At 41.5% G+C, this 25,027-nt stretch overlaps 2 protein-coding genes across 2 annotated transcripts in view; one reads left to right on the forward strand and one right to left on the reverse strand.

Moving 5' to 3' along the window:
• MED21 (mediator complex subunit 21) overlaps positions 1-504 on the reverse strand; it is a 7,869-nt gene extending 7,365 nt beyond the window's left edge. Inside the window, exon 1 of the mRNA XM_010004158.1 lies at positions 484-504. Within this exon, the coding sequence (XP_010002460.1) occupies positions 484-504 (21 nt within the window). The remainder of the gene's footprint in view (positions 1-483) is intronic.
• A 4,609-nt stretch (positions 505-5,113) lies between these two features.
• On the forward strand, positions 5,114-17,053 carry TM7SF3 (transmembrane 7 superfamily member 3). The gene is made up of 12 exons (XM_010004159.1): positions 5,114-5,249; positions 5,787-5,941; positions 7,653-7,803; positions 8,219-8,339; positions 9,213-9,384; positions 11,256-11,433; positions 12,754-12,840; positions 13,299-13,379; positions 14,194-14,346; positions 15,643-15,740; positions 16,122-16,284; positions 16,791-17,053. The coding sequence occupies exons 1-12, from the start codon at positions 5,114-5,116 to the stop codon at positions 17,051-17,053; spliced, it is 1,758 nt and encodes a 585-aa protein (XP_010002461.1).
• The last annotated feature ends 7,974 nt before the right edge of the window (positions 17,054-25,027 follow it).

A 25,027-nucleotide genomic window follows, 5' to 3' on the forward strand; every position in this document is an offset into this window, starting at 1 on the left:
TGGGAGCGGGTTGTTTGTAGCCAGGTTGGTGTCTGGTGGGGTGGAGGGGAAGGAGCTGGTGGTGAGTAAGGGCCTGCAGAGCCTTTGGGAGAGTGTCCCGGGAGGCGGCGGGGAGACCTGCTGCTGTCTGGTGGGTTGGGCAAGAGTGAAGATTCAAGTGACGCTGCAGAGTTGGAGGAGAGTTACGTGCTCACGGTTATCTTAATCTTTGATGTGGGCAGGCAGAGCCCTCCCCCGAGCCCCCTAGGTTTTCTCCATATTTTTCCTTCACAGCTTAATTGCTATCAGCGCCGTAATTTTTAACTCTTGGGTAGACTGGACTGATTTTAAACGTGCCTTTGCAGAAATACGTCTAGACTGGTGAATCTGGTGTAGTGTAGTACTCCTTCTAAGGAAACAAGGTGGCATTCACTACCTGTAAGTTCATCTGGGAAAGGCAACAAGGTTAATAGTGGGATTTTTCTTATTTTTTTTACCACACACCTGGTCGTGGGTTCCCAGCATCCTGCGACTTGTGTCTTGAAAACTGCTGTTCCCATACAGTTAAGGAAAGGAGCAAAAGCCCATAGAATTTGGAGACTGGTTCCTGAAGTGATTTGTTGGCCATGCTGATGTAAGTTAGCTTCATTTGGCATGGGGTTTTCTTGTAAATCTCCTGTACTCCTGCATGTGACTAAAATAGGCATCCAGAGTTAGTGTAGTAGAATCACAAATTGTAGAGTGGCTTGGGATGGAAGGGACCTTGAAGATCATCTAGTTCCAACCCCCCTGCAGGGGCAGGGACAGGGACACCTCCCACTAGACCAGGTTGCTCAGCATAGAATGAGTGTAGCTTGTGAAGATTTAACAGCTGATTACTTTTTTCTGGTTAAACTGTTATCTGTTCAAATAAAGGAAGAAATTATGTTTCCTTTCAGAGATAAGCAAGGGGCCCTCTATGGTAGGGCTGATGTAAGCCTCCTCTTCTGAGATATACTTTATTTTTGAACTTGCCTCTAATGAAGCTTAATTGTTCAAAAGGAGAAATATAGTCTTTGGTTACTTTGCAAGGCTGCAGGACAGCATTTGGAACCAGTCTTAAGTGTGGAAGACTTTTCCTCCCCATGTCCCCCTGGCCTGGATCTCCCACCCAAGATCTTAGTGGAGGAGAACCAAGTGTTCCCTGGTTCTTGCAAAACCTAGGAGCTTAGGCTTGGCACCTAATGATGGCAAGCTGGTCTGAGAATGAAGGCTAAATGTTCTTAGATCTTAATGTTTATATTGAAAGATACTGACAAGGATTTTGTCTTACTGACTTGCCTGAAAATGGGTCATGTATTGAGGAATTTTTGTTTACAGTACGTAAGAAGGTACAATGAGTATGGGACTAAGGTGACTGCTTTGCCTTGAAGCAGCCTGTTGGTATATTTTCTTAGAAGATTGAGGGTGGAGGGAAAAATACTTTTCCTCATGAAAAGCTAATAAGCTGTGTAATTTGTGTACCGATGTCTAGCTGATCGTTAGGCCCTTTAAATTAGGGTACTTGCTTAATGGTTCACTTATTTGAAATTGGCTTGTGGTTATTCAGTCTTGGACAATGAGTTTTGCAGACATGGGCTGTGTTGTCTCTTAATACTAGAAGATCCTACTTCATTGTAAAAATGCTGATAAATAAAATCTGTCCATGATGGCCCATGGTACCTCTCTGGGATTCTGCTGGGCTGTGGCTCTTCAAGGTTAGTATTTGTACAGAAGGGTTTTGTAAATCATGTTTGTTACTTCCTACAGAGCTCCACCCTCATGAAGCAGGAGTGCAGCTGGCCTCGTTTGCTACATCCAAATCAGGCTGTTTAGCATAGGAAAAACTCAAGTGAGTTTATAATGGAATGAGGATTGAGCAGTCCCTTTTCATAAAGGGTGTTTATCTGGATGAACTTGTGCTTGCTGTTTAGTTTCTGCAGAGGCAGCATATTGAAAAATAAATAGTTGGTGACTGAGGCCTGGTCTTGCATGATTAGTAAAACTAAATAGGCGAGATGGATGATACTTCCTTCACTTTTCAGACTGTGGAAGACCTCATGACATCTCTTAACTTTCATTCCAGAAGACTATTCTGTACATGGAGTGGTGCAGTTTGTGACAAGACATGTTCTGTGGCATTATCTGCTTTAAGCATCAAACTGCTCTAAGACTCAGTACACAGGCAATCGAAGCTTAGAAACTTTCATAGACCTTTCTGCTTCTTTTGGGGGTGAAGTGGTGATGTATTTATTTGGGGTTATTTTGGGTTTTTTTGTTCTTTTTGGTTTGTTTGGGTTTTTTTGGGGGGTGGGGAGAGGGAAAGACACAGATGGTGTAGCAGGACATCTGTTCATCAGTTCTCTTTTAAATGCTGGAATATCTGTGCTCCTGTTCTAGTATTGGCACTAGCATGCTGCTCAGTACTTTGTCTTTGCTCCGCTCTTGCTCAGTTTCAATAATCCTGACTTCCTTTAAGTATGTTTTCAGCTGGTAATCTCTATAAGTGTGAGTGTCCTTCTCTTGTGTCTAACCCAAACCTACTCTGACATGCAGTGACCATCATACTCCTCCCTGTGAGGAAAGGAAAATTCGAGGGGATAGTCTGGCATCTTACAGAATATTTTCAGACCTTTGCTGTCTGAAACATTAAAAAAAGCCGAGTTGCCTGGATTTTTTTCCTGGTTGACTTCCTGGGTCAAGTACCTAACTTCTGTGGTAGTGTTATCTTTGCTGCATGTGTTGGTGAGTCTGCAGTCGTGTTTGGTGTGCTACCTCTTGCCCAAAGAAGCTCGTATGTGGTGGCCAGTGGATGTGTTCCTTGAGGTTTTGGTATCTGCCCTTCAAAGCATCTTTGACAGCAGTGAATTCTATGTCTCAGGTAGTCTGGTGCCTGTCTAAAGACTTGTTATAGAAATGGACAAAGTTAAATGAAAGTTCTTTGATTTGTTTTGCCCTCTATGCTCTGTTTCTGCCTCAGAGCATCATCAACAGTTTTTTCAAATGACAGAAAATGAGAAGGTAGGAAAGGTGCTGTAGTCTGTGCCCATGTAGCAATTGCTCTTCCAGCAGATTTCTTAGAGGGTTCTGCTGCTCCGCAGTGTTTGAACTCTCTCTCCTTCTCTTAGTCATATTTCAAGCTTGGATAGACACGTGGTTCAAGAAGCCTGTGAACAAGCAGCTGAAGAATACTTACTTGTCTGATGGGTATAGCTATTCTTGGACCTCACCTTGAATCTATGCTCTTCTGTCCAGACTTGGTTTAAAATGTATGTCACATGCTCTGTTTTAGGAGCAGTTATGCAAACAGTAAAGCAATGTAGAACACTGCCTTAATTTACCACACTAATTAAACTTGAGAGAGTGTCTCTGACATTTAGAGTCTCATGATCCTGTTGAAGTAGTGGTTATGTCCTGCTGATGAATCTGTTCTTATTTATGCAGAGGCCTCTGGTTATGAGTACAGAGCAGAGGTGAGAAAGGAGACAAAGCAATGTTTTGTTTTTTTTCCCCCCTTGATGTTGAGCATAGAGAGGATGTAATGTTCTTTTAAGAAAATAATCTGAAACTGTGTGTTAACATCTTGTGGTTTAGGAAACTGTATGAAGTTCTTACAGATCAAATTTCTGAATGCATCGATGTACAGTCTGTGCTTTTAAAATGCTTTTTGGTAGCATTCATACTACTAGTTGCATTTCTCATACAACTAAAGAGCTAAGGAGGAAAGAGGTCTTATGAAAGGGAGAATATCTGAATCCTGCTCCAGGGACTCTATCAGAAACTGAATACTCAAAGGTCTTTTATTTTGCTTTAATTTTACATTAATTACTTTTTGAAAACCTGGAGTAGAAAGTTTGTTTACCTTAATACAAACAGCAGATGATCATGGAATCATAGAGTCACAGAATGGTTTGGGTTGGAAGGGGTATTAAAGATCATCTAGCTTCTACCCTCCTGCACGGATGGGAACACCTCCCACTAGATAAGGTTGCTCAAAGCCCTGTCCAGCCTGGCCTTGAACACTCCTAGGGATGGGACTTCCACAGCTTCCCAGAGCAACCTGTTCCAGTGTCTCACCACCCACATAGTGAAGAATTTCTTCCTAGTATCTAATATAAATCTACCCTCTTTCTGTTTGAAATCATTACTGCATGTCCTATCACTACATGCCCATGTAAAAAGTCCCTCCTCAGCTTTCCTGTAGGCCCTCTTGAGCTACTGGAAGGCCTCTACAAGGTCTCCCCAGAGCCTTCTCTTCTCCAGGCTGAACAGCCGCAACGAGAGGTGGCCAGCCATCTGATCATATTTTGTGGCCCTCCTCTGGACTTGCTCCAACAGCTCCAATGATTGGACAGAAAAAATGGATTACATGTTTTTTTTCCTGCCTAGGTGGCTTATGATCCCCATATTTCAGCTGGGGTTTTATTGATGATGCAGTATAAAGTTTTGTGGGTGAGCATCTAAGTTGACATGTTGGCAAGATGAGATGTTAGGCTTTTCCTGCCCTTCTTCCTCTGCTCTGAGGTGAGGGTAGGGGTTCACCTTTCTTTAAATGTCATCAGGAACCAAAGAAGCTGGCCAAACATGCCAGTTCTTGGCAGGGGAGAGTGAAAAACAATTGGAAAGGAGTACAGAGTTTTGGGTTAGAAGACTGTATTTTTTTTTTTTATGAGAGACCACCTGAGTCATTAGCAACAGTGTGTGTGGGATTGTGGTGTCAATTACTCTGTGCTTCTGATGCAATGCATGACAGTATCAATGCCCTACACTAGAAGAGGCAACTTTGAGGAAGTTCTGTGTGTGTGTTTAGGCTTGATAAGTTTTAGGTCTGCTGGGACACTGTGCATGCAGGAGAATTCAAGGGGGGAAAAAAACCCCAAACCTGAAAGTCATTGTGCGTCAAGCATCTGGTATGCCTACTTATCACCAACAAAAGGGAATCTGGTGGCTTCTATAGAGCTACTTCTCTTTCCTCCCTGGACATCTCTCTCAAGAGCCCAGAACAGGGAGAAACCAGGCTTTCTTGCAGGACTTGAATGAGAAGCCAAAGATGATTCTCAAATGACCTGGGCCATGTGGTTCTCTTTAAATGAAAAAGACAGTGAATCATGGGGTTATGCATATTGTGAGAAGAAATGTTCTTGGTTTCATCCTGGAAAACTCAGATTTTTTAGATGCAGAAATTGGTGTCCGAACTGTCTTTATAATTAAGGATAGTGTGGGAGCAAAAGACATGAAACAAATGAAAGTGGGTAAGTATATGTATGTGAACTATGTATTTGACTTTGTTGCAGAAGTTTATTCCAACTCCCATGGTCTGGGAACTCACCCAGGAAGTCTAACAGGTACTGTGCCAATTGGCTGGCTAATACAAGCATGCTCTCTCCTATTTACCAAAGAGAAAGTAGTTGTCAGTATATGCTCTTAGTTACTCTACTGAATATTACTTGTTGCCTGCACTACCTGATCAGCTGCAGCTAGTGTCTGTTGATAAATTCAGCTGTATCAAATACTGAGCTTCTGGCAGGAAGTCCTGCCCTGTGTGCTGAGGTGAATGCCAGGCTGTGGGGTAGGTTCTCTAGCTGTACCTGTTTTTGTAGGTATGGGTCTGACTGTAGCAGTCTCTGAAAACTCTATACAGCTTGCAGGGTGAGATCAGCATAAAACAATGACTTGCTCCGTTCCCAACTGACTGATTTTGGGCTATTGGAAGCTTTCAGGCTCTCCTTGGTAATTGCTTCCTTCTCAACAAAAGTTTGTTGTGTTTTGTTTTGGTTTTTGTCATGCAGGTCTTCTTGAGCTCTCCTTGGGAAAATTCAGAAATGTGCTTCTTAACCAGACCAATCCAGTGGAAGCTGTAATCAGGAACATTGCAAACAATGTGACTGTTGTTGTTTTTCAAATACATGCCCAGCAAAGCAACGTGATGATATCCTTTGATAAGGTATGGTAAGAGTGTCACTTCTGTTCCTAAATGCTACTTTTCTTTCAACAAAGGTGTTGGCTCTGGTACATGTAGGAGTATAGAACTGAAGCTGTATAAATAATATTAGTATCTTACCTGCATGGCCCTTGAGATTTCTGAAGCTAAAACAATACTGTCTTTCTCACGCTTATTTGTCACAGCTGTTATTTTGGAGGCCTGAATGCTAAGAAATTTCAGAGCAGCCTTGAAACTGTTTCATGGCTCTTCGTTCTGGTGCTTTTGACATGACTGCTATCTAACAGCTTGTCAAATTAAACCCAAATTCATTATAAGTATTTGCCAGATCCTTATGCAGTAAACATGATCACTTCAGGATGTTTAGCTGTGTGCTGTTCATGTGGCTTGGATCTAACTACTATAGGTGTGATGTCTTGTTCCTTCAGCTGTTTGTTCTGAATTTAATTCTCCTTTAGTGGCATACAGAGAAATTCCTCTGCAGTACACTAGTGAAGGCTGTTACTTCTAGCTGACAATGTAAGCATTTCTACTGCTATATAGTAGCCTCAGTTTGTCTCATTGTTACTGGGATGCAATCTAAAAATACTGGTTTTTATGGTGCTGTTAGGCTCGAAGTGGTATTACAGCAGAATGTAGACTAAGCTGAAGGTAATAAATGAAGATCTGACAGCTGCCATCCAGTTTCGACCTCCTCAGCAGTATTTTTCCAAATGAGAATATAGTGAGTGCCAAGGATTATCTTGGAAAGCTTAGAAGGTGAATAACCTGTAACACAAGTCACTCAGCTCAGTTGTCTGTGTACTGGGGAAACAGCCAGGATCACAGGGTGAAGACATTACTGGTATGCTTATTCAGTCTTTGATTACTAGTGGTAGAGTTTTCTTGCTGTCAGTTCAAACCCTCTTTGCATTCATGGGCCTTACTAGGCCAGGGACAATGGTGCATAAATATGCCTGTACTACTTTCAGGGCTGGCCTGCCTCTGGAAATACGAAGCTGAGCCAGATCTTAAAGTCTGCCAGGTCCAAAATGCTTTCTTACAGATAACTGGCCTTGGACTAAAGCACATTCTCCATGCTGAAAATAGGTTTGACTGAAGATCTAATTGGTTGCTCTAACCATGCGAGTGTGACACGGCAACTGCTGCCTGATCTTTCTTTCATCTTTCTAGTATTGAAGGGGATGGTGATGGTGGGGATTGGGTCAGTAACCGACCTGGCCCCAAGGACTTGTCTGGTATGGCTAGTGTTAAGCCAGCTGTCATACAGTCATCTCTGTTCTGGTGGAGACAGTGAGGTGTTTCTGCACTTAGGTTCCCAGAATGCCCTTTAGTGCCATCCCTCAATGTTCAGTGAGGGATATTCCAATCCTTTTACACCTTTACTTGTCAATCCACTGCTGTGCAAGGGTAGCCTTCACTAGCTAGATTTCTCTGCAGATTACTTGTGATTATTAACTCTTTAGTAGTTTCAAAGTTATCACTTGTTGTTTTTGAGCCTGAATTAGGCAATGTGTGTATCAGAGACCACTCCTTTTTTTTCCAGCTCTTGCCTACCAACTGGCTAAGTGCTGAATGCCTCATCTGTGGTAACTGGCACTGAAATGTGTGCCCCGCAGGTCTGTGGCAGGAATGTAACTCTAGTGCAATACATTGAGCTGTGGTGGAAAATCTTCTGAAGAACTGCTTGTTTATAGAATTTGTTTCTGTCCAGAATCCATCTGTGAACAGCTCAGGAACTGGAGTAGACAAAGGGCTGGTTTCCATCCTTCGGCCTCAACAGAGCGTATGTACATGGTACCTTCGATCATTGGATGCTAACCAGGTGCTCAGCACAGCTATCTCTATTCCCTATATGGAAAAAGGTATGTTTTTTTTACTGCTTGTAACAAGCAGAGCTGTCATCCCTTAACAACTTAACCATGAAATGAAGTATTGCCTTCCCAGAAGTGATATTCTCACATGATTCAAATGTATTATGAAGATACCTGAAATTCTTTTGAAATGAGCTGACAATGTTTAGTATCACTACTAATTTGCAAGTTGTGTACAGGGTGGTGCTGTAAGGTCTTGTCATTACTTCAGCCTTAGAGTAGAAGACTGCTGTGCACATGTAACAGGACCTATTGTAGATTGCAGCAGAACCACTTGTGTTGTCTGCAGGGCTAGAACCTGACAATGTTATGTTCCTGCAAGGTTTTTTGCTGAGGTTTTAGAACTCTTTTCATGCTGCGTAAGAGGCAAGTAAAAAATACTACATCTATCTTTTCTGTGTTGCAGATCCTATTCCTGGGGGCTGCAATCTAGAATTTGACTTGGAAGTGGATCCAAATATTTACCTAGACTATACATTGATTGATACGCACATCAAGTTTGCTCCTGCCAACTTGGGCTATGCCAGGTATGTGAAAAACTTCAGTGCACTGAGCAAGACCTTCTTTGTCCCGTATTTGGCTAAGATCATAAAACAAGATTCAGCTGGAAATACTGAGCATCCAGCTGCTGGCAGAAGTCTTGTTGGCTGCAACAAATTGGATTGAATGAAGAAAAGGAGGAGGGATGGTAACGTGAGAGGGAGATAAAAGTTGAGAATTGTGTCCTGTGGAAGAAGTTATGCAACTTCAGCTGTGCAAGAAGCCAACAAATACTAAGTCTTCCCATTTCTTAAATAAGTTAATCTGTTTGAGGAGCAGTTGTGCATTATAGCCAGCTTCATTTCTTTGCTGGTACTGAACATGGTAATTAAACCGAGTTTTATTTAACATTGAGATTTCAAGTTGAAAGGCATTATTTCCTGAATGGTGCCTGGTGACACAGGAGACAGGCAGGGAATGGGGAAGGCTATGTTCAGAGGTGTGTTTGTAGCTATATATAATACATATACGTGTATATGTATAATATATATAGCCTATATATATAAAATATACAAATTTTATATATATTAAAAAACCCTCAAATATTGATATTGTGATCTTTGGCCTTTGTGACCTCTTGGAATTCTTATGCTGGCTCCTTATGACAACTCATAGGAATTCACTGTAAATGTAAGGGCAGGTACCAGCACAGACACTACCTGCCTCAGGGTGGTTCTGCATAATACTGCTGTAGTCTGTGCTCACAAATATTTACAGTCTGGTTTTGAATTATTTTCTGATGTTAACTTCCATAAAGCAGAAGCCAAATACTGCTAACTCAAACAGGAAACTTTTTGAAAAATAATGGTAAGATCTATGGGGTTGTGCTGGAAATGTAGCTGATTTCTTTTTAATTGTAGAGGAGCAACCCCACCATCTTGTGATTTGGGGACTGATCAGAACTCCAGGTGGCGCCTGCGCTATGATGTCTACCAGTATTTCTTACCAGAGAACAACCTTTCTGAGATGGTGCTCATGAGCCACATACAGAAGATGTCTGAGGTGGAAAGTATCAAAGCTAATGGCATTAAAGTAAGTCCGAAGCTTTGGTGTACCAGGCATGTGGCAGTGGCACTATATTAAGTTCTTTCCTCCCCTGTGCTTATCTTCCTTGAGTGGTGACATGAGCAAGCTGCTGATACTTCAGGCTTCTTGCTTGCATGTGGGATTTCTGGCTAGGAAGTGTGCAGTGAATGATGCATACAAAATGCCAGCCACTCTCTCTTGGGATAGAGGTGGCTAGCTAGCACAGCCTGAAATGTGGCAGAATTGAGACTTCTTGCAATTAACTCTGACATCAGGAAGATGTTAGTGCCTGGTCTGTGAGGTGTTTCTATGCCTTGCACCCTTCTCAGTTGAATAAGCTCTTCTTGCAGTGTCTTCCTGCTTGCTGAATATTGCTTTAGCCATAGTGCTCCCTCAGTGATGTTGAGGTCAGCTTGCCTATAGCAGTATTGTCACTAAGTTCCTGTACATCCAGAAGTAGAGCCACCTCTGACAAAGATGGAGGGTCTGCTACAATGCCTGATAGGTGCTGGGGTCAGTCATCCTCATGCTGAGGACTGAGCAAGGAATTCGAAGAAGAGAGGAGGGAAGAGAATATAGTGGGAACTGGACTAGAAATGTGAGCTGCTTGGAGTGACATAAAGGTGTGATATGCAAGAGCAAACAGTTGCTGCATGTTTACTTGCCACCAGCAAAAGAGATTGGAAGGCACAGAGCAGGGAGAATCTTGGTGGTCATCACCTGCCTGGCCTTGCTAGGAAGTAGAACAGGGAGAGCCTTGCCTTTTCAGAGGCAAAACCTGTGTTGTTAGACTGGCAAGGAACCTCAACTGTGATCTCAAGTGAGGAAAACTAAAATGTGTGAGTGGTATAATCTTCTCCCTTTCAGAAAACATAGTAATGTTGGAGGAAGTGAAGTCCATCCTGTGAGTCTTTAATGCTTCAGTTGGTAATACTGAGGGTTCAGAATTCACAGAATCACAGAAACATCAAATCTGGAAAAGACCTTTAAGATCATCAAGTCCAGCCTATGACCAACACCACCACATCAGCCAGACCATGGCACTAAGTGCCACATCCAGCCTTTCCCTGAGCACATCCAGGGATGGTGCCTCCACCACTTCCCTGAGAAGTCCATTCCAATGTCTAATCACTCTCTCTGTGAGGAAGGGCTTCCTAATATTCAACCTAAACCTCCTCTCGAGTAGCTTGAGGTGATGTCCTCTTGTCTTGTCACTAGTTTCTTGGGAGAAGAGCCCAGCCCCCACTGGCCTACAACCTCCCTTCAGGTAGTTGCAGAGAGTGATAAGGTTCCCTCTGAGTCTCCTCTTCTCCAGGCTAAACAACCCCAGCTCCCTCAGCCTATCCCTATAAGACTTTCCCTCTAGTCCTTTCACCAGCCTTGTTGCTCTCCTCTGGACCTGCTCCAGCACCTCAATATCCTTCTTGCAGTGAGGGGCCCAGAGCTGCACACAGGACTCGAGGTGAGGCCTCGCCAGTGCTGAGTGCAGGGGCAGAATCACATCCCTGCTCCTGCTGGCCACACTATTCCTGATACAAGCCAGGATGCCATTGGCCTTCCAGGCCACCTGGGCACCCTGCTGGCTCATGTTCAACTGGTTGTCAACCAGTACTTCCAGGTCCCTCTCTGCTGGGCTGCTCTCCAGCCACTCTTCCCCCAGTCTGTAGCCCTGCCTGGGGTTATTGTGGCCAAAGTGCAGGACTCTGCACTTCGTCTTGTTGAATTTTGTGCCATTGGAGAGCTCTTGCCCAGAGTTCTTGCTGATCATCTTCCTTGAGCTGCCGAGTATGGCCTCAGCTTGTATGGATGCATCAGCATGCCATCAGTATTGGTGACAAGCAGCTCCTTGCAATTAAAAATGTTCTTTACTGTTCCAGATGCTTACGCTGACAACTGATGACAAGACCAATGTCTACTTTTCCTCACTTCCTGGGCAAGGTGTGATCTACAATGTCATAGTATGGGATCCTCTTTGGAATACTTCTGCTGCGTATGTTCCTGTGCATACGTATGCCTGCAGCTTTGCTAACCTGGTGGATAACTGCTCTTCTCTCAGTAAGTTGGGACTTGTATGTCCTTGCCAACTCATCTCAAGCTTGTTGTGCTCCAACATGCTGATTGGTGCTTCTGAGATTATTTTTTTTTTAGTTTTTATAGGAGTTCTTTGTTCTAAATTGGATATATTTTGTTGTTTTGTGTTGGAATCTACTTCTTGATTGAGGAGAAATTCTAGAATGATTAAATAAGATTGATAAGTATTAGTAGTTGAAGGTTTAACTTAATGAAGGTTGAATATGTGGCTTGCAAATATATCTTTCAACTCTGTAGTGTCACTCTAGCTTTTTCCGTTTGAACTGGATACATAAAATTAAATCACTTACAGGATTACAGATGCTGGGTGTGAAACTGAGCTAATAAAACATGAACTAAATTAGGATCTATCCAGATTTTTTCCTATGATGCTGGTGCTAACAGGAATTGGTTATCTACAAATATTTTGAAAGGAGATAGTCACCTAAAATAAGCGTAAAGATAATGTCAGCAGTAGTGAAATGCTACTTTCTATAAAGTTACATATAATGTCAGCAGTAGGGAAATAACTATAAATCATGCTTCTCTGTATGAAGCTGTATAATGATAACATTTGAGCAGAAAAAGAACAAAGCTGCCACTCCCATTATGATTGCAGAAAGGAAAAGAATAATGGGTAGAACATGACTCATAGGTAAGATTTGTTATCATTATTATTTTCTTATCATATATTGTAACCCAAACTTGGTGGTGTTGTATGAGGCAAATTATCTAGTCTAAATTGCTAATTTGGAGAACTAGGAAAAAGTGGGTTATTTGTTTCAAATAGCTTAAATGCCAGCAAGAATTCCTCCTAGGAGACAAAGGTGAGCCATACTGAGATGTTGACGGTCTTTTCTCTTACATGGAAAATATATTAAAGGGAGACTGTGGTGAAGGCTGCAGTAATAAAGGCTATAGCTGCTGCCTGGGTCACTAGTCCTGTACACTCATTTTTGTAGATGATCAGATGTCCTTTTTTTAAAGCTAAATGAGAATTTTCAGGTAAAGCTGTTTCAGTATTATACATAGCAAGTTACAGTCACTTAACTGTTACAGAAGCTTCAGTCTCTCTAATAAGGAGGAAGCTCTTGATTTCTTAATTAGTCTCTGCACCTACTTCAATATTCTGTGGGAGATGCTATCAAGATAACTGTTAGTTCAGGCATTGCAGATCTGCTCACATGGTGTCTGAAGGAGTGGCAGTTGTCAGTAGATTGAGTGACAGCAACCTGACCTTACCTTAGTCTTATTGTTGGGACTAGGAGGTGCAATACTGTAGTAACCCTTTCTTTCTCCTTTCAGGTAAACTCTCTACCAAAGTGTTCTTCACTACTCTTGCTGTTCTTGGTCTTTTCACTTGCTTTTTTGGGCACAGATTCTGGAAAACAGGTACTGAATGTTTGAGTGTGTTGGTTTTTATTTTTCTTGTAAGTCTAATTGGAATGTCATAGATGTAACTTGCTATAACTTAGAATGGTGGTGTTACTGCCAAGATTCACTTGATAGTGATTACATGCCAGGTAGGTACCCATCTTTGCTTTAACAGGATCAGAGCTTTTAAGCACAGAGCAAAATGCTTCTGGTATGCAAAGAACAGAAACATAGAACTAAGGTGCATGTTGGGCAGTATAAATAGAAGTATGTAATTTTTTTTTTACTATTTGAAGTGCTTGAGGCAACCCCTTTCCGCATCAAAGTGTGGTCTGGCTTTCCTCTCATGCTTCTTGGCTAGCAAGCTGACAATGTCCCTTCCCTGTTGTGACATGAAGATACCTGATGGTGTACTGAAGTGGGCTTGGTATGAGGTGATATGACAACATTCTAAAACCTTTTCCCTTCTTCTCTAGGCTTATTTTTCATGGGCTTCATATTCATAGGATTCTTCTTCTTTGTACTCATTACTAGGGTAACTGGCCTTGTTTATGATGGTAAGTAGATGTGTCAGGATACCCCACGCTCTTTCATGGGCTTCATATTCATAGGATTCTTCTTCTTTGTACTCATTACTAGGGTAACTGGCCTTGTTTATGATGGTAAGTAGATGTGTCAGGATACCCCGCGCTCTTCCCAAAGTATTGTTGTCATTAATGCCTTAGGTAAAATTCTGAGTTGTGCTTGTTGTTGGCCAGCCTTAGGAAGGCTAGGAGGGATGAAACAGAGCTCTGATTACTGTGATTGCTGAATTCGCAACAGAGTAACTGTTGCTTCCAACATCACATAGTAGTGCAGAATTAATAGCTGCAACTATAAAAGACAAATTTGAGTATCAAAAGAAGATACAAGTTTTTAGAAACTGGAAATTTGCAGCATACTTTCTTCCTACTTCTTTCATAGTCACCAAACATCTATTTCACATCAAATGCAAATTTCATCTGTAAAATGACAGAGTGGAAGGTCTGCATCCTCTTTGTTAGGTTAACAAGTTCTTTTTTCCTAGTCCTACCTCATAGTTACTCTTTTGATACTTTCTGCATTACCTGCTGCAACCGCAGCTGGGAACTCAAGGTACTAGTGTACATAGTAGCAAGACTTTCATTCTGGTCCTGTACCACTCTTCCAGTAGCACACCCTCATTTGTAGACTGTAGTCTTAAGTGGAATGCATAAAGCAAATACTGATGCTCTTAATTTTTTCAGAAAGCTTTCATTATGTAATAAAATCAAGTATATAAGTAAAGCTGCTGAATGTGCTATTGCAGAAACTGAAGGTTTCGGTGTTGGAATTTCCCCTTTTCTTTTTCAGTGCGTCTTATCTTGACAGCAGTAGCTGGAGTTACTGGAGGGTTTTTCCTGGTTGCAAGCTGGTGGAGATTTGGCTCTGTCCTACTCTGTATGTTTATAACTGGGCTTGTGCTGGGATTTCTCTTCTCGTCGACAGTCTTCTTTACTCCACTAGGTATGCACTGTAATACTTTGCTGCAAATTGCTGGTTATTGAGTGATGTGTTCCTGCTGTATTGCAGGGACACTGCAAAGCTCTAAGATAAATGCCAGTATCTGGTTTATCTTGGAGTTATATTGAACTTGCCTTTTTCCGCGTTGGGAGGACTGAGATGTACCTGAAGCCTTCTTTCAGGTGTGCTGTAATTAAAACTACTTTGGGAGTCTGTACTGGTGGGAAAAGGAAGCTGCTTATGCTGCAGAGAACTTGCTGAGGCTCTTTCCACCTAAGCTGTGTGCCATCTCAGCAGTTTGTGACACCAGCTCTGCCTCAGGCAAGCATTTTCTGTCTGTCTTGTTCCCTAACCAGAAAGTCACAATAGAAAATCTGCGGTCTAACTTGGAGGCTTCAGGCATAAAGACATTATGGATTAAGGGGAGCTCTTGCTCTTACCTTCCACCGTACTGCAGTGCAAGGCTCTGGGAACACTGCACTGTTTAGTCAAACTTGTATTTGTAGCTGGATTGACATCATCAGGGTCTTTCTAATGACTTTGTGGGGAAACAACAGACAAATAGCTGAGCTGGAACCATTCTGGGACACCAGAATATCATCCATGCTGCTTTGTCTATTGTGATTTTAAATATCAAAGCTCTGATACTTAACATACCTTGGTGGGACAGTTTTTCATTCTCCAGTCACCTATGTTTGACATAATCCGGTGATGCAGTCTCTGGTTGCTCTTCATTAAAGTAGAACACTGACTCAGCTGGAGGCCTGCTTGTCCCCTCTGTTTAACTGGCAGGCCTTAGAAAGCAGGAGGAGCAAAGTGGAATTTAAGTGACTTAATCACTCTTCCTGAAGCAAAAAAAAATTGTTGCCTTGTTGCGATGGCTGCACTTGCACCACATTCTGGAGTAAAGCTTACATAGATGCAGGTTTATAGATTATAAACCTACGTAAGCATCAAAATGGCTTCTTATTGGGCAGAATTATTCTGGTACTTCTAATTCTTAGCTGATAAGTAACATATCTCATCAAAAATCTTTGTTTCATGGGCAAGATCTGCTGTCCCAATTTAGAGTACAGGACCTATACTCAAATGGGACAGTGTTTTTCTGTTCTGAGGAGTAATTCTGTTGCAATGCATCTTTACCAGCATTTAAACTCAAAAGCTAACCTTTTTGACACTGTACTCCAGAAACTTCTGACTGTACAGATCCTTTTGGGGGAAAAACTCATCCCTAACTACTTGCAAAAAAGGAAATTTTTTATTAATTTGCACTTTGTGTGAAATATTGTGTCTTCGTAGGAGACTACAGGGTCTTCCGTGATGATGTTGTGTTCTGGGTGACCTTTTCTTCTGTTGCATTGCTGATTCCAGTGCTTTTTGTTGGATGTCCAAGAATGGTAAGTAATGTGTGCAGTCACCACAGAAGGGGGGAGGAAGGGATATCCAACTTGTTAAGGCAAAACTGTAGTCCTGTGGGATGTGCATAGACAACTTAACACAGCTTTGTGAAACCCAGCATAGTACCAGGTCTAGGGAATTCCTGCTCAGTCCTCCTTGTGCTAAATGCTCTGTGAGCAAAGGAGTGTCTGCATTATTGCACACAGCATCCACTAACATTTGCATTTAGTCAACTTCTGCTGTCTTAGAGTGTCTGAATAACAAATGTCTGCAGCCAAATTCTTGTAGAAGAACTGTACAAAACACTGCCTTAAGGAGGTGAGGAACAGAAAGTGTTTATCAGTCTCCTGAAGATTTGTTGTGGTTTTTTTTCCCTCTAGTTGAACATACTGGCCACTGGAATAGTAGGCTCTTATGCTGTGATCCTAGCTATCGCTTGTTATGTCTACACAAGCCTTTCTTACATCTCCTTAAACCTACTCAGAAGAGTTCTCAATGATTACTTCAGCAGAGCTTATACCAATGTGCCTTTTCAAACAAATGGTAAGTACTGCTCTTAAGACTACTTAAGAAAAAAAGGACTTGAAAGAAGAAGTAGCATGGAATTTTTATTTGAGAAACCACTGTCTCTTTGGCTCCATTGAGAACAGTGAGTGTTGAGGGCAGGAAGGAGAACACAGTAAGTATGGTGTGAGATGTAACACCCAGCTGATAAATTCTAGTCCTCCAAAAGAAATACCAAATAGACTCAAAGGCATCAGCCTTCCAGCAGGGATTATGTGACAAAGACACTTGCAAAAGGTGCATCTCAGGCTTGGACTGCCACCCTGCTGATGGGTTTGCAGAGTGAGCAGTCAAAAGGCTTAATATGGTGACTGAACAGACCCATCTCAAATCCACGTGTTCTTGCCCTTTCATGGATTTACTCTAGGCTTATGAGTATGCAGAGACAATCCTTCGTTCCTTTGTGTCACTATACTTGTTCAGTGTTTGTGCTTGGGAAAGGAAGGAATGTTCTTTGACATAGGAATCTGTTTTCTCTTTTACAGACTTCATTACTCTGTCAGTGTGGATAATGTTGGCCCTCAGCGGAGTAACTGTGCAGCTTCGGCGAGAGAGAAGTGAAGTGCCCTTCCCACCACACCCCTATCTCACCTGGAAGCGGGAAAGGGAGCGCAGAAGCACCAACGTCCTAGACCCTAGCCATCATATCCCTCCCCTGAGAGAGAGGATCCATAGCAAGCTGCTGCATATCAAAGAGATTTTTCAGAAAGAGCAGCCAGCTGGGGAAAGAACTCCCCTACTCCTTTAACCTGCCAAATAACTGATGGGAACAGAGAGGAAGAACCTAGGAATGGTGCAAACCAGCCGGTGGTGCAGGATTTACCACTGCCAACTTCTGCTTAATAAGAAGGTTATATTTGCCCAACCTGGAGGAGCACTTATCTGTCTTGTACACTACATGCTATTTTGTGACACTTTCGGTCAATGGCCCACTTAGCCTGCTGTAACGTGTATGTCTGGCTGCAGAATCTTGTACTGATGGCCAAGTACAGGTATTGTGGTGATGTCTAGGCATATGAAGTATAAAACAGTCCCTAGAAAGCAACCTGTACAAAGTTGGTTCTTCTCTCACTGTGGAAACCATTGCTGAAATATTGCCTGACTCACTCCTGAAGGTGAGCAGTCTCTTAAATTGCAAGGGAGGAGTGATAAGGACCATACATAGAGGGAACTCTTCTAGCAGGAACTGAAGTATCACCTTTTCATATAGGTACAAAATGCAGATATAATTGTTTCCAAGAAGTATTACTGAACCTTGCAAGCTAAACTAAGTGACTTGAATTGAAACTGCACTGAATAAACTATTATAAATATGCACACTGGGGCTCAGGAAGTGGACCTGAACTGAGACAAGATTTTCTCCCTCACTTTCAGATGGTTCTGTAGCAACCTGGTCATCTGGTCTCTGTGCAGAGATGACTGCTAAGAGAACATAAGAGGCTTGCCTCCTCGTTAGCTTTCTTAACAGCCTGTGACTTGCTTCTTCTGCTCTGGTATGATCTCTTTTTTGATGGTGCTGTCATAAAAGAAAAATCTAAATAAGCTCTTTGTAGCCAATGGTAGGGTTTTTTTCCTGGAATTGTCTGAAACACTAGTTTTATTTTTAATCAATATATTTTAATTTTGCCTTTTGAAGACAGCACCCAGCTGGTAAAATACTAAGGTCCTTGCTGACTGAATGTGTTCCTTGCCAATTTGGATTGCATCTGCCCAAAGCAGGATGCAGTAAAACAGATAAGTGACCACTTAGTAAGCTGTGATCTTGTGTGGTGACTTTATTCAATTCCTTAAAAACAAAATCAATAGCCATTTTCAGAGTGTAAACTGGAGCACTGTGGGCTTGTCTCACATAAATGTACCAGCAGTCCAGAGGCTGTCCTTGGTTTTACCTGCCTTTGTCCCCCACACCCAATCCTGGTCTTCACATTCAGTGTTTACATGGTGATTAAATGATGCATTAAATGATGAAGTCTTGCATCCTGTACCTTGATACAGGTTGTGGTGGCTCTTCCTTCTTATTCTCATTATCTTTGTACTTTTAGTGTGGGCAGCAAAGTGCAGAGTCCTTCCAGCCTGAGGGATAAATGCTGTATTGCTACCTGAGTGGAGCTACCATGAGTGAATAGCCTAGTGGTGGAAATGTAAGTTCTTGACCACTGCTTTAAATTCTTGATAGTATTTAAGAATCAACTCTTTGTACAGAAACTGGCAAAATAACTATCTGAGAACTTAGTTGAAAGTTAAAACACCCTGGCAGTAGAAAGGAATTAATGACTTAGAAATTACTCACCGATGAAAGCGAGTGAAGGCTTAATGACATAGTATCTGAGGTGACTGAGCCAATCTGATGTTCAGAGACAAATCTCATGATTGCTTGGAGCTGAAACATCTTCAAACAGCAGAGCAAGGCTGAAATCTTGTGATTTGGGTCTTATTTCACTGTGCTGTTGTGTGGCACATGGGGGTAAATGAGAAGCTCTTTTCCTGGCCTCTGGCAGACTTACTGCACTGATCCTGAGCATGTCTTTGCCATATTCAACGGCAAGTAGCAAACACCTGGTATATAAATGCTCTTGAATGTGTTTACCTTGTTTTTTATAACTGCTGTGATTAACATTGTGGAAAAAAGTTTAACTCATTTTCTATATATTTTATAATAAAGATGTCTTTTGAAAGAATACTGGAACTAAAGAGGTCTCTGAATTCAATGATGCTTTTACAACTCTAGCTTCTGCCTTTGGTATCGTAGGGATAGTTTGTTTTGAAAAATTTCTTAGGCTCTCATGGGATGAGGTAGAGGAAGAGCTTAGCTGAACTGTTAAGGGCTTTACTGTAGCTGCAGTGACACCCAGAGGCTGACAGTGTGGCCACGTATGAAACCAGTGGGGAAGTGCGTGGTCTGAAGCATTTTTATAGGCTCATCAGATGAGGTTCTAGAGAACAAAAGAATGGTGTCTTTTGCTCAGGAATGAATCAATTTTTTGACTGAAAACTAGCCTGCAAGATCATGTAGGAATTCTATGACAGAAGGAAATCTGGATCCTACCTGCTGTGCCTCTGTTCTAACTATGGACTCTCATTGGAAGCATTTACTGCCTTGCTGCATTTAGCTGCACTGCCTTGCAGTTGTGCTAACTTAAAATAATGCTACATTATGCTCCTGGGGAGCCTACATCTAAATTATGTTGTTCTTAGTAGTGATTCAGTGTGTTGAAGCTAAGCTGAAGCTTTTGGGACTACTATGATTATCTACTTCTGTGCTGGTAAATATACCGCCATGATGCTTCAGTACACTTCTTTCACTGCTTCTCATGCAGTCTGTGCTGCACTGTAAAAATGCTGCAATGATCACATGGTGGTGTTTATCTTAGCTGCTCGTAGAGATTTCCTAGGTTTGCATGTGTTCTGGTCCTGCCTCAAATCTGCAGGAGAAACTCTCTACCTCCCCTCACTCTTGCACCCTTGCTAACATCCCTACAGTTCAGGCTGGCACTCCACAATGCTCACAGTCTGCTCAGGTTTCTCAAAGCCAAGCTCATGGCCACAAGGAAGTAAACAAAGTAAACGAAAATTTTCTCAGAAGTCTCTGTCATGGGTTTTATATAACACCCAGCAGCTGAGCCCCCCAAACAGTTCTGATGTACACAACATATTTCCACCAACCAGCTGAGAAGATCCAAAAACAGTGACCAATACCTTTTCTTCTGCACAAGCACTAACAGCATGGACTATTAGATTGGAAGATCTGCCCCACATTTCCCCCTTCCCACTAAGGAAAGCCACTTGCATAGGATATATAACTGCAGACATGGCATTTATTTCATGGGGTCCTTCTACAGTTTCCCGTAGCCTGCTCCCAAATCACAACACAAAGCTTAGGAAAGGGAAGAGCTTGCCTTTCCCCCTTACCTCCTTCCTCCCTACACCTATAGAAAGCCAGGTTTGCTTCTATTTTCCATTTGGGGAAGCAGGTAGGCAAGCTGCCTTACACACGTTACACTCTGTGACATGCTGGAACCAGACTGGGGTTCTATTTTTAAGACAAGAACAAAAGGAAGATCTGTTTCTTTGAAAAGATCAGTGTCCTCAAGGCCAATTGTGCCACATCTTGTTTAACTGTAGGGATGTTAGCAAGGGGATTAGTAAGATTTCAGGTTTCAATTTTCATAGAAACAACACCTCAAATACTATTTTTGTTTGCTCAAGCAGATGCTTGCTGTTTATAATACTTTTTATTTATGATATCAGACCCTGTTTGCTAGCACATGGCTATAGGCAGGCAGCTGTCTTCTGTTGAGTATACAAGACATTATACTTTCAGGCACACTGAGGGAAAACAACTTCAAAACAGAGCAATAAATTAGCTCATTTTGGAGGGTAAGAAGGAGGAAAAAAAAAGGTTGTGTGCAATTTACCTCCCTGCTTCAGAACTGTGTTTTCACAAGTCTGCCTTGTCAAAGAAAGTACCCTTTGCAAGTTTTCCAGGTGATTCTTAGTGCTTTCTGGTGTAGCAACAGATTACCTAATGTACTCAAAATGAGCTGTATTCACTTTGTTTCTAATCCTTGAGGGAAAAGTTTCCTCTGGGGAAAAGTCAGTGTAGGAAGCAAAAAAAGGACAGAGTATATCATACGAGGCAGCTGCTGTTTGCCTAGCCAGTAATTTAATGAGTTGCATATGATGATTCATTTAAAAAATTGTTTAGTATGTTCCTGCATGTAGTATTGGCAAACTGAAGATGCTGACTGCCCTGCATGCATTAGCTGTTGTACTGTTGAAGCTTTCAACAACTGAGTTTTCAAAAGTGCATCTAAATGCTTTTCATTGCTGAAACAGCCATCCTTAAATGTACCTCTTAGGGTATTTTTAGTGGCAAGAATGTTGTAGGCAAATTATTGATTCTGCCATTCTTAGGAAAAAAAGGTAGAACTTCATGTAAGGGCAACTGAAAGGGACTGCTGTTAAGAGTTCTGCTTGTTTCCCTTATGCCACTGTCCTCTAGCTGATGTCTGAGGAATCTTTTCCTGACCTTGGGGAAATAATGACATTCTCTATCCAAAGGTGTGGCTATGCTGGCTCCCAACAGGTAATGCTGCTTCATCAGAACACGGTTGGGAAGGGAGGTGGTTGCAGACAGCAGGAACATCGGTACATTATGTCATAGTCATTGAAATAGCATCTGGTTTATTTTGCAGTGCACTTTAAGCTATGGAAGCTAAACAATTTTCCTTAAATGGGTCCACTCTGGGACATCAGTGTGAAATTCAACTGCATCACAAATTAAAGAGAGTGGGATGGGCAAAAGGTGAGACTGAACGTGACCTACACCTCTACCAGGTATGTGTGTGAGCTCTGTGCTGTGCGTGGTTCTCCCAGCACCTTGGTGTTCTGGAAGGGCAAGTCCAGCAAGAGGTCCTCTGCTGCCATTATACAGAATCTGCTTTCCTGTTCTTTAAACAGTAGCAGCAGGCACATGTTCCAGAGTGCTGGGTTGGACAGAGGTGACACAGTGTACAGATTTTTCTAGGACAATAATGAGATGGTTCTTGTTTGCACAAGTTAAATGGAATTTCTCTGAGAAAATGCCTTCTGTGACAATCCTACAGCCAGCTGGCAGCTTTTGGACACCTACAGCAGAGCAGTGTTCCCGCCACATCTTGTTGCTTTGTCCTTTGGTCTCTAGTGGCAGCAATTAGCTTGATGCTGATTCCAGAACTGAAGCATTATCAACAGCATGATGTGGAAAAGGCTGCTAAAGAATTTGTCTAATGCTAAAGCTAACTCCTCCACAATGGTTCCTTCACTTCTAACAGAAGTTCTTTTGTTCTCCCACTCTTACTGGATACAACCTGTCATACTGTGGCCAGCAATACAGTGTTCTCTCTTAGCTAATTTAACCACCTGTCATCTCAGATACCAGTATTTGCTTGAAGAACAAGCTATGCTTTACACTCCAACAGATTTAGAATGCTTTTGTTGGAGTCAGCAAAACTTCTTTTAAGCTTAATGATTATCAAATGAAACTGGTAATTTCTTAAGCCAATGCAAATCTTACTTTGGGTTTCAACAAAGGGATCCTAGTGAATGGAATTCTGCATGAAAACAGGGTCACTAGCTCTGTAGTTAACATAACCTCCTAATCCAATGTGCTTGTTAAAAAGCCAAAGCTATTTAAAGCTTTTAGTTGTACAGAACAGACCAATTCAGCCTCAAGTTGCCCTTCATTTTTACCTCAGTTGAATAGATGCTACAGGTACTTATGACTTAGCTTGACATTTATTACCTGTCTATAAAGACAGAATTTATCATGCTGAAACAAAGTTTTTCTTTTGAGAAATCATGGGGAAGTAGAGAAAACATGACACTGTTGGCTTATTAATGTAATCCACTGACATTGCCGTTTACACGTCACAAAGGAATTCAGAGCTTGAATCAAGTCACAGTGACTGTTAGAATCTTCAAGAAAAAACCCACATCCTATTGGAGCCAAAATATGGTTTGATCCAAAAATCAAAGCCCAGTCGACTGCTTTTTGCTTATTATTACTGTTCCTCTGTATTAGTAAATAATTCCAGTGGTTTGTTTGAAAGATGAGCAAGTGCCTGTGCAGAAGTGATTGTCAGTTTTCCAAGAGAAAATGAAGACCTAACAGAAGAATTGGCCTGCCTGCCTTAAAGTATAAAAATAAGCTGAGCAAAAGACACAACTGTCTTTCTTCTTCCATGTTACATATAAGTACACTGCTTTAATCATGAAGACATGAAAATTTTCAGTCAACTTTATTGATAAAATAAGTTTACTGTACAGTACACAATTCTAGCCATAAACTCTCTTCAAGCCATCTGCATTACAAAAATAGCAGGTATGCAATGAAAAATAGTCACTCCACACACTGTGAAGGTTCTTTAAAATCCTGAAGTGATCAGGTCAGGGGAATGACAGGGAAGACGTATCAAACGTGAAGACTAGGAGTAGATAAATTAAGTCACTTTTTTTTTAAATTTACAAAAATAAACACTAATCAAGCATTATTTCATCATAGAGCAACCTTAAATAACTGCCAGAGACTAACAACCCTCCTCTGCTATACAACTCTGGAAACTATTTGAAAGGCAAAGCAGAAGTCAGCCGTGAAACTGAATTCAGCATTAAATGGATGTAAATGCCTCTGATACCAGTCAATGGCTGAACAGACACTTCTAAGAAGAATAACTTAATCAACTGAAGCAAATGTTTCTCAAAAGTTTGCAACAACAAAACACACTCCACTGAGAAAAGATGTTGTTTCTGCTAAGTCACCAGCTTGTAAGCTACAGTAGAAATGCAAAATCTAAATTATAGAAGCATTGGCAAAGTTTTACAGGTAATAATAGCAGACAAGGGGATTTTGTACCTGAGCTAAAACATTCCCAAAAAGATTCCCCTCAGATGTTTAGCAAGTTTGGAAACAATTAAATTTTTGGGTTTTTTTCCCATGCACATTAATGTCCTCAATATATTTTTAAACCTAGAAACAAGCTAAGATGCTTTTGAAAGAGAAGTAACAGTTTCTCCAGTTATAAAAAATGCTGTGAAAACTTGAAGCTTGATTTGTCTGTCCTTTCAACTGCACTTTCTAGCAAGTGTATTAGTTAATTGAATACTAGCATTTATTGTCTTTGCTAAATGCTTCTTTCTCACCACTTGTTTCTCTTAAAAGCACTACAGGAAGTGGGGCAGCAAAAGAACAAAAATATTTAGCTCCCTATAAATTAGTTCACTGTGCAATGAAAATTTACCCTTAGAGCTGAGGGTCATCTGTCTTGAGGGGAAGGTACAAGGAAGCTGCATCAAGTCAAAGGAAGTTGTATTTAAACTGACATGCTTAGAAGTGCTTGATGCTTCAGTCTTTTTTGCCTTGCTGCAACTGAAAATCAAACTGATTAAATGACAGTTGATTTCAGAGTATGAGTGCAACTCATTTTGTTAGGCAAGTTATTGAACAGCCAAAAATTCAACGGTAGGTGGCATTTGTAGATCTCTGATTTTCTGCGGCTGAAAGCTTTTGCTGCTTTCAATATGCATTCCAAGTAAAGAACACCTTGGCATGCTGGACAAAAAGTGATGGGACACATCAACACTAGGAATGTTCTTGCTGCCATGACCAAGAAGTGATAGTCTGACCAAAAAAAAAAAGCCAAATATGAAGTATTTTGGCACCTCTCTACTCCAAGCCTGTCTTGTATAGCACTTCTATCATACCTGCATATGCTGCACTTTGATTTAGAAAAGCCAATTCTTTTTTATTTCTACAAGTATTTCAGAGTTAAAAGCAAGTGGTCTATTGGTCAGGATAGCATATCAAAACATGTGCAAACACAAGACATACCTGAAACTTACTTCAAAACCCTCTTGATTATTATTTAGTACTTAATAGAGTATTGATTCCAGTCCTGCAGGCTGCCAACTTTGCCACAGAACTCCTTCCTTCCTTTCCTTCCTTCCCCCAACTACCTTTCTGTTGCTGCTTTTTGGGTGCTATCAGATTGCTGTTTCCAGTCAGGAAGCCTGGCCAGGCAAACACAAGAAGGTATCAATGGGACTAATGTGGCTTCTTACCTATCATGTACCTTCTTATCTGGTTTTCTCTCATACAAGTAAAAGCTAAGGCAGAATGACACCATGCCACCTGTATTTCAGAAAACAATAGAGTAGGAGCAGCTCTTATCCTGTTTTGAAAATA

The sequence above is a fragment of the Chaetura pelagica genome, unplaced genomic scaffold (assembly GCF_000747805.2).
Source record: "Chaetura pelagica isolate M959 unplaced genomic scaffold, ChaPel_1.0 scaffold198, whole genome shotgun sequence".
Taxonomy (NCBI): domain Eukaryota; kingdom Metazoa; phylum Chordata; class Aves; order Apodiformes; family Apodidae; genus Chaetura; species Chaetura pelagica.